General features: G+C 35.9%; 1 protein-coding gene across 1 annotated transcript; it reads left to right on the forward strand.

Moving 5' to 3' along the window:
• The first annotated feature begins 4,191 nt into the window (after positions 1–4,191).
• Positions 4,192–9,743, forward strand: LOC110625602 (chalcone synthase 3). The gene is made up of 5 exons (XM_021771236.1): positions 4,192–4,204; positions 6,757–6,939; positions 7,030–8,007; positions 9,125–9,150; positions 9,681–9,743. The coding sequence occupies exons 1-5, from the start codon at positions 4,192–4,194 to the stop codon at positions 9,741–9,743; spliced, it is 1,263 nt and encodes a 420-aa protein (XP_021626928.1).
• Positions 9,744–10,397: the final 654 nt, after the last annotated feature.

Here is a 10,397-nt window from a genome sequence, read left to right on the forward strand (position 1 = left end):
AAGAGCCCTCAGATCGGAAATGAGCGAGTTTTCTCCCCATTCTCGAGCTCAGGTGAGTTTTTGTACTCCTTTGGTCGTTTTCATGCTTTCTCTACCCATCCCTCGAGTTTTCATGAGTTATACCCTTGTTTTGAAGTTTTGAAGCTTAAATAGGAATTTTGGGAGCTTGGAGACTTTTTGAGCTTGGATCCTCCACACCTCCGAGTTAGGGATCGCACCACCCCTCGATCTTCAAGAGGTAAGTGTAGATCCTTGCTTTCCTTGTGTTTTAATGAAGTTTTATGAAGTTTTAATGGTTGAGTATGGGTAGATATGCATGTTTAGGTTTATGTGGGTTTTATGCCCAATGTATGTTATGTGATGTTTGTGTTGGGGGTTTCAGTTAGTTTATGCCCCTATATGCATGTGGGAGAGTGTATGCATGATTGGAAAAGAGCAAGTGAGGTTTAGAGTAGTTTTGACGGTTTTGGCTTATGTGGGTCATAAGCTATTTATGTATGCTTTATGATATTCTTTGTTGGAGTTTAAGCTTGTTTAAGCTCCTTTGTGCATGGTTAAGGGTTTATGCGTGTTTTTGAAAGGTTGGGTGCTTGTTTGGGGTGTTTGGTAAGGTTTTGGAGGCTGGTATGCACGAGAGGCTGAGTTCTGATGAACTCAGGTTCGGCCGCCGAAGGTAGTTTCGGCCGCCGAACCTGCCTATGGATGCATGGATTGGCCGCCTAACCTTGCCCCCGAAAGTTGTGTTTTAGATCTGGAGCAGACTTTTGGCCACCGAAGGTGATGTTCGGCCGCCGATAGTGCCTGACTTTCGGATCTGGAGAGAGGCTTCGGCCGCCGAACCTGCATGGCTTTCGGCTCTGGAAGGGACCTTCGGCCGCCGAAAGTACCCTGTCCAGCCCTTGCATGGTTGTTTTCTATGCATGCTTTGAGGTTGTTTTAAGGGGTTTTTGGGTAGTTGCTTATGAGTTGTTAGAGTGTGTTTGGCACCTCATTCGAGTCCACCTGTGTAGGATTGGACCCGAGGGACCGAGGAGGCCATCAGTGTTAGCAGTTGCAGAGTCAGTCCAGCGTCTGCCAGAGGTGAGTAGAACTAAACTTAATCTTTTATTTTACGAAATCGAATGCCTAAAGCATGTTCATGCATCATGTTTATATGTAATAGGTTGATTGCACTAGTTACACGAATATGACGCATTGCATTATTTACTGTTGATGTGGATGGACCAAGGCGACCCCAATGGCCCACGATCTGTCATGATAAGAGAAGTCCTGTGGAGCTCCTTTGAGGGCCGGGCACCATGTAGAAAGTCCTGTGTGAGCTCCTTCGGGGGCCGGGCACCATGTTATGTAATGAAAGTCCTGTGTGAGCTCCTTTAGGGGCCGGGCACCGACAGAGGGAGCTTTGGAGGTCATGTCCAATCCGTGATGTGAATTGTTTGTGCTGTGACGCATTTCATAAAAGCATGTAATTAATGAACTGTTTTTATTGTTTCTACTCACTGGGCTTTTTAGCTCACCCCTCTCCCCTAACTCCAGGTTTGCAGGTCAAGAGTAGTCCAGGAAGACGTCAAGGGTAATGTCTTGTTTATGTAATAGATTAGTGTTTTAGTGTGGACATGTAATGTAAATTGATATAATGTATTGTAAGATAATGTAATGTAATGTAATGTAAAGTAGAGATTTGTTTATGGATTAGTACTGTGCTTGGCCCTAAGACTTGGTTAGTCCCTGTTTAGTACATGATGTATGTAATGTTTTAAATATTGAGTTGTGTTTGAACTAACCTTGTGGCATGTGTTGTTTACCACTCTAGAGTATTTGATGAGGACCCTAGTGGAGGTCTTATGTTTGTGGTTTGATGCATGCACATGTTAGGTTCTAGTTCTTTGGATGTGATCCCAGCTTGATGTATGTTATGTTGACCCAGCTAGAGTTTTGATGAGGGCTCTAGTAGGGGGTTCTTTATATTTCCAGTTATGTCGCATACAGGTCAAGCTCGGTATATACATCAGATGTTTAAGTTTTTATGTTAATGTTTTGATCATGTATGGGATTTGACCAGGTGATAGGAAGTATGTTAGGCTTGCTACGGGTCCCGGCGGCCTTAAGCCGATCTGGATCCTAGCGCCGGTAGCGATTCGGGCCGTTACAGAGGGGTATCGGTTTTCGGGCTGTTACAGATTGGTATCAGAGCCCTAGGTTCAAATGATTAGACCGATAGGGTATAGAGAGCCCTAGGTTCACATGGTCGGACCTATAGTGTGTCGGGCTCATAGAGTTTATAGAAGGGCAAGCACAATAGGCAAAATCATGTCCACTAGGATAGGATGTAGAGTCCTGTCTTGTATGATGATGATGTGAAATGCCATGATTTTATGCATGTGCATTAATGTTATGTATGATATGTTATGTATGCTATGTATGTTGCAGGTTCATGTGTTTTTATATGAACCGTATGATGCTAATGATTGTTTGTATGCTTGTGTGTTGTTCTTCAGAGGAGCCAGAATGCGAGGTGCTCGTCGATCTGTGGAATCGACTGGAGTTCCATCTGAGAGGGAAGGTATGGATACCTTAATCTTTTATTTTAAGAAATCGAATGCCTAAAGCATGTTCATGCATCATGTTTATATGTAATAGGTTGATTGCACTAGTTACACGAATATGACGCATTGCATTATTTACTATTGATGTGGATGGACCAAGGCGACCCCAATGGCCCACGATCTGTCATGATAAGAGAAGTCCTGTGGAGCTCCTTTGAGGGCCGGGCACCATGTAGAAAGTCCTGTGTGAGCTCCTTCGGCGGCCGGGCACCATGTTATGTAATAAAAGTCCTGTGTGAGCTCCTTTAGGGGCCGGGCACCAACAGAGGGAGCTTTGGAGGTCATGTCCAATCCGTGATGTGAATTGTTTGTGCTGTGACGCATTTCATAAAAGCATGTAATTAATGAACTGTTTTTATTGTTTCTACTCACTGAGCCTTTTAGCTCACCCCTCTCCCCTAACCCCAGGTTTGCAGGTCAGGAGTAGTTCAGGAAGACGTCAAGGGTAATGTCTTGTTTATGTAATAGATTAGTGTTTTAGTGTGGACATGTAATGTAAATTGATATAATGTATTGTAAGATAATGTAATGTAATGTAATGTAAAGTAGAGATTTATTTATGGATTAGTACTGTGCTTGGCCCTAAGACTTGGTTAGTCCCTGTTTAGTACATGATGTATGTAATGTTTTAAATGTTGAGTTGTGTTTGAACTAACCTTGTGGCATGTGTTGTTTACCACGCTAGAGTATTTGATGAGGACCCTAGTGGAGGTCTTATGTTTGTGGTTTGATGCATGCACAGGTTAGGTTCTAGTTCTTTGGATGTGATCCCAGCTTGATGTATGTTATGTTGACCCAGCTAGAGTTTTGATGAGGGCTCTAGTAGGGGGTTCTTTATATTTCCAGTTATGTCGCATACAGGTCAAGCTCGGTATATACATCAGATGTTTAAGTTTTTATGTTAATGTTTTGATCATGTATGGGATTTGACCAGGTGATAGGAAGTATGTTAGGTTTGCTACGGGTCCCGGCGGCCTTAAACCGATCTGGATCCTAACGCCGATAGTGGTTCGGGCCGTTACAGAGGGGTATCGGTTTCCGGACCGTTACAGAGGGGTATCGGTTTCCGGGCTGTTACACATTCTATGTCCCTGACACATTGGAATGTTATGATATGTTATGTAAGGGAAAGAGCAGGACCCATTCTACGTTCTGGCACTATTGGATAAGTAGAGGGCTATTGGTGACAAGTTCATCCTTAATATAATTTGTTTGTGATGTGATGCATTCCATAAAAGCATGAATTTTAATATAATGTTTTTACTATTCTGCTCACTAGGCTCTAGTAGCTCACCCCATTCCCTTAATCCCCCAGGTTTGCAGGTACGGATTAGTCCAGGAAGTCACCAGGATTAGAAGTCATGCTTTATGTAATAACTAGATGTGGACATGTATTGTAAAATGTTATTATATGATGTAATGTAAAGAATTGTATTGAGGATAGAATTGTGCTTGGCCCGTTAATCCTTTTTTTTGGTACATGATCTTTTAATGAAATGTTTTAATGATGTTTATGTAAACCAAGTTTAATGTATGATATGTTACCCCATTGAAACATTTGATGAGGGCTCCAGTGTGGGGTTTTATGGTTATGAGTGGTGCATGCACAGGTTAAGCTTGGTGAATGAAAGAAAAGTTTAAATTTTTATATAAATGATTGATCATGTATGGGATTAAACAGGTATACAAGATGTATGTTAGGCTTGCTACGGGTCCCGGCAACCTTAAGTCGATCTGGATCCTAACGCCGGTAGCGGTCCGATTTCCGGGTCGTTACATAAGTATTATAATCTTTTTAACTTTTTAAGCACTCAAAATCCTATAATGCAATTGATTACAAACATTTTTCTTCCAAAGAATTCTCAAGGAGTAGCACCCTCCGATACGTTCATATCTAACAGTTTTTTTTTTTTTTTTTTTTAAAAAAAGACATTATTATTTTTTTTATTAATAATTGAATTTATAGTCGTCTTGTGCAAAATTAAAATTTCCTTCCCAATTGATGGTGATTATTCTAATAAACCCAAACTCAGATAAGGTTAGAGTTTAGTAAAAAAAATAAATAGGGATAGACCCAAGTATGCAATTATTGAATCTCTTATTAATTAATTTTAATAAAATTTATAAATTTATCCTTTAATTTATTTTACTTAAAATTATATTACGAATATTATTGTGTATTAAATACATGAAATTATATTTTGTGAAAAATATATTTTTTAAAAAATAAAATATTTTGAACTAAATAAAATGATAAGTGTCTACATTAGGGTGACCAGTATTCGGTTCAAATCGAAAAAATCGATCGAACTGAATCGATTTAAAAATTTAGATCGGTTTTTTATACATTTCAGTTCGGTTCGGTTTTTAATTTCAGAAATTTCGGTTATTTCGGTTCGGTTCGATTTTGATTAGAAAAAAAATCGAAAAAACCGAACCGAATCGATTAGTGATAATAATATATTTTTTCAATAATATAGAGAAATTAAATCATATTAAGATTAAAATATTTTAATTAAATTTTAAAATATTAAAAATAAAGTGTAAAAAATAAAAAAAATTATTAAAAATTGAAACCGATTAAACCGAACAGAATCGAACCGAATCAGACCGGTTCGGTTCGATTCGATTTCTGACCAAAATCGGTTCGGTTCGGTTTTCATAAATATTAAAATTTTGGTTTTCAGTTTATTCGGTTCGGTTCGATTTTGAACCGAACCGACCGAATGCTCACCCCTAGTCTATACCTTGGAGATTGGAACACATTTTCAATTCCATTGGTAAATTCAAACCTATTCTTCATGAATTTTAACATAACATCCAACCTAAAAGAACTCATTATAACAGTTTAAATACTTTAATGGAAATTTTACTCCAAAGCGAATAATTCACTCAAACATTCATAATAAAATAATTTATCATGTATCTGTATTCATATTTTTCTTGTTTAAAATCAAATATTTCACAAAAATTTAATTTAATTCATTTATTTTTTATTTAAAATGAAAATTTTTATTTTTTTAATTTATAAAATATTCACGAATCATGTTACCTATAAGCGAAGGGATTAAATAATAATAAATTTTATTAAGTGAATAATAAATTCTATTCAGCAAATAAATGTGTACAAGATTAAATTTATTACGTAAAGTAATAAGTCAATAAATGTAGAGTCAGATATTTAAGTAGGAACCCTAATTAATATTACTCTAATCTCTTATGCTGACTTTATGGTTTATAGATATTTTGCAGAATTCTCTTACTAGTTCTTCCCACGAAACTACTAATCTTGCATTCAATTTGAAATTCATGCTCATTTATTTCCTTATTTTGGAAAAGCTTAATGACTATATTACGAAAAAGCTTTAATTAAATTAAGCTAAAATACACCCAATCTTAAAAATTTTCAATTCAAAAGGATATGATAAACTTAAATTCAACCATGCTTGATTCAGGATTTTTTTTGTTGGATAAAAATTAAAACATTTACGTTAATTAACGTTTATAACTATTGAATTTAAAAAAGGGGTTAATTATAAATTATAATATAATTTTTGAATTTTTTTGTTATTAAAATATTCTCTTATTTAAACTTTATATTAAAAGGAAAATTAGCTTTTTATATTTATTATACTTCATAAATATAGTATAATAAATATATTAAGTATTTGTTATTATAATATATATATTTTATATTTGTTATATAAAATAAATTTATGATGCTACTACAATGATTCATTTGTGATAAATATTTATTATATACAATATGTTTATTATTTTATTAATATATATATTTATTTTTAATGGGAAACGGAGATTGGAGGAATAAATTCTAATATCTTTCAGATTTATTCAGATGCATTTGATTAAATTTGTGAGTGCAAAATATATATATACTTTTTAAATATTAAATTAATTCTGATATCTATTAGATTTACTCAAATTTATTTGATTATATGTGTGAGTGCAAAATATATTTTTCTTTTAAATATTAAATTAATTGAATAAAAATATAATATAGTATGTGAAATTGTATTATTTTAATTTTATGGCTATAATTATGATTAACCGAAACAAAAAAATTTACTTTATATCTCCTATTTAAGTGGCCTTCTGGGAGCACTTGTCGGGAAATTAAATAGAAAGAAAGCAATGGCAGGAATAGTTGAGGAGATAAGAGAGGCTCATCGAGCCAAAGGTCCAGCCACCATCCTAGCCATTGGCACAGCCACCCCATCTAACTCTATCTCCCAGGATCTCTATCCTGACTATTACTTCAGGATCACAAAGTCCGACCACCTGACCCACTTAAAACGCAAGTTCATGCATTTATGTAGGCTTATTTTTCCTCCCTTTTAGTTTCAATCCATTGATTTTGTTTCATTATTTATCCATTATTATCATTTGTGATTTGTGTAACCAGGTGCAAAATCGAGGATCAAGAAACGCTACATGCACTTAACAGAAGAAATGTTGAAAGAGCATCCAAATCTTTGCTCTTACAAGGAACCATCTCTCAGTACACGCAAAGAAATATTGAAGCATGAGCTCCCAAAGTTAGGAAGTGAAGCAGCATGTAAAGCCATACAAGAATGGGGCCAACCAAAGTCCAAGATCACACACCTTATCTTCTACACAACCTCTAGTATTGTCGTCATGCCTGGTTGCGACTTCTACCTCGCCAAGATCCTCGGTTTGCGTCCCTGCGTCCAGCGATTCATGATGTATAATCTTGGTTGCTTCGCTGGTGGAACTGTTCTTCGTTTGGCTAAGGACTTGGCTGAGAACAATAAGGATGCTCGTGTTCTTGTTGTTTGTTCTGAGATTAGTGTTGCTACGTTTCGTGGTCCGTCCGATACCCATTTAGATTCCTTGGTAGGTCAAGCTCTTTTCGGAGATGGAGCTGCAGCTTTGATTGTGGGTTCTGATATTGATACTTCGATTGAGCATCCATTGTTTCAGCTTGTCTCTGCATCGCAAACAATCCTTCCTGATTCCGATAAAGTCATTGAAGGGAACTTACTTGAAATTGGTCTCACTTTTCACTTGCAAAAGGATGTGCCTAAGTTGATATCAGAGAATATAGAGAAATGCCTAGTTCAAGCATTCTCGCCGATCGGTATTAGTGATTGGAACTCTATATTTTGGATTGCTCACCCTGGTGGCCCTGCAATTCTTGAGCAAATCGAGATGAAATTAAATCTAAAACAAGAGAAGCTTAGAGCTAGTTGGCATGTGCTAAGAGAGTATGGTAACATGTCAAGTGCTTCTGTTTTCTTTATCATGGACGAGATGAGAAACAAATCTGTGGAGGAGGGGAATTGCAGCTTAGGTGAAGGGCTGGAGTGGGGTGTTTTGTTCGGATTTGGACCAGGGCTAACTGTAGAAACTGTTGTCTTACGTAATATTTCTATGGCCACAGAGGGAGACAACAACTCAATGAATCGAGTATAGATTACGAATAAGCATAGAAGCTACTGAAATTTTAAGGGAGGAAAGGCAGAAATAACAAATAGTGCATATAAAATAAATAAATAATGATTTTTCTTGCCCAAATTCGTTATGTTAGAGTATCTATTTATTAAATATATATCTCACTTTTGTGGCATTTGAAACTGGATGTAGGAAATAATTTGCAAATAAATAATAATAATACTTTCAAGTAATAGGAAAATTTTGCCCATACCTTGATTTATATGGATTTAAACTATAAAATTATATTGGTGCCTAACAAAAATTAGTAAACTTTATCTAATATTTGAAATCAAGAAATTTATAAAAGAAAATTCATTTAATTAATTATTGTTTTTATGTAATTTTATTATTTTATTAGTTTTTTTGGAGTGGGGTGGTGGGAGGGAAGAGGGAGGACTAGTGTCCAAAATGACTCACTTGATGCTCTTAAGTGCATGACGACAGCAGATGGCCGATGCCTTCTAGCTTCTACTTTTGGGTTGTTCATCAAATTTGTTGAATTTATTTTGGGGTGGAGGTTATCGGTTTTGGTTTGTAGGTTCAAATTTGTTTGAAAATTTCAATTTTTGATTGTTATAATTACTATTATTAAAAAATTAATTAAAAATAAATGAGATTTTCTTTTAACAAAAAGCATCAATTTATTTAATGAATTTAAAATTTAAAAGCTTAATTGTTGTACAAAAATTTTAAATAGGAATTAATTTATGGGTCTTATTATAAGGCAGGAATTTACCATAAATTACACTTATTTAAATGAAAAAAAAAGCCAAAGGCAAATTTAATGAAATTTAGTAGACATTAAAAAAAGCTAAGATTTATTCTGACTACACTCGAGCCAGGCTCATTCGGGTGTCCGCTTAGAATCTCCAAATTTATAGGAGCTGGTGATTTGGTGAAGAATGTCTTCAACTAAAGTATGATTTTTCTTTCCTTTTTTTTTATTAATAAGTGTTGGTTATATTTTTTTCCCCCAAAAAATATGGATGAGTCATCTTCCAAAATGGTACGAGCCCAGTTTCTCTTTTTTGTCATAAGGGCAGCTTCTCTACAAGTTAAGGCTTCAAGAGTGAGAGGATTTGTAATAGAGTTTCACAGACGATAAGTCCACATAATAATGTGGCCCAAAGAGTTTCTTGCCACAACTGCAGTTGCTCCTCTATCCTTTTGTTGGTCCATAGTTGCATCAAAGTTTATTTTTATGATCGATTTCAAAAGGGTCTACCATGATGAGCTAACTTGAGGTCTTTCTCTCTCTTCAGAACTCATATGAAGGGCACTAGTTAGATTGAAATCATCTTGAAATTTTGTAGCAATAGCAATCATCTCCAACAGATCAAGGTGGATATCCTCAAAGACATAAGAGTTTTGAATCTTTCAAATTTCCCAAAAAATAAATGCCATAAGCTAGAGGAGCTTTGTGCTTTCCGGATGTTTAGACACAACACCATGCATTGAAGACCAGCAGTCCATAATTTTCCGTGTAGGCAAGAGAGAAGAGCGTAGCCTTAAGGGAGAGTTGATCTAAATGGATGCAGCATGTTGGCACTCAAAAAAGAGATGTAAACTACTTTCATATTGGTCACAAAATTTGCACAGTGGGAAAAGATGATTGATGCATTTGTGGATGATTGCATTGCAAGGAAGCTTTTTAAGAAATAAATTCCACATAAACACCTTGATTTTTCTTGGTAAACTCAGATTCCATAAATTCTTTTAGATTGTTGAATTGGCTGCTTGAGCTGATGGTCCTAAACCCCCCTCATTCACTAATGCTTTCTTTGACTCCAAGCCAACCAATATCTTGATTTTACAGAGTAAGAGCCAGATCTATCCATATGCCAAACTAATTTGTTCTCCCTGTTAAAGAGAGCAACAAGAATGGATAGGATATACTATATATCATTGGCCTCAAAATTGGCTGTGAGTTTTGACATGTCCCATGCAGAATTACTAGATAGATATTGACAAACTCTAGTAATCTATCTTTGATGATTAGGAATGGTTCTAGGGGGATGAAGGAATAAACCAAGCTCCCAAGCTTCCTCTTTGCAAAAGATAGATTGCCCATCTCCTACATGCCACCAAACTCCAAGCATAAAACTCCAAGCATAAGGAGCTCCCTCCCCCATAACACACTCTGCCAACCCTAAGAAGACTTTGCACCTTGAATAGCTTGCCAAAAAGATGTGTAAGAAAAATATTTTCCTTTCAAAACACTGGCTCAAAGAGATTGTGGCTTGATAAGGATGCACCATCCTTACTTTGCTAGAAGAGCTTTATCGTGTCCTTGAAACTGAGACCACCTTTATTTTT

This window comes from Manihot esculenta, chromosome 11 (assembly GCF_001659605.2).
Source record: "Manihot esculenta cultivar AM560-2 chromosome 11, M.esculenta_v8, whole genome shotgun sequence".
Lineage (NCBI taxonomy): Eukaryota > Viridiplantae > Streptophyta > Magnoliopsida > Malpighiales > Euphorbiaceae > Manihot > Manihot esculenta.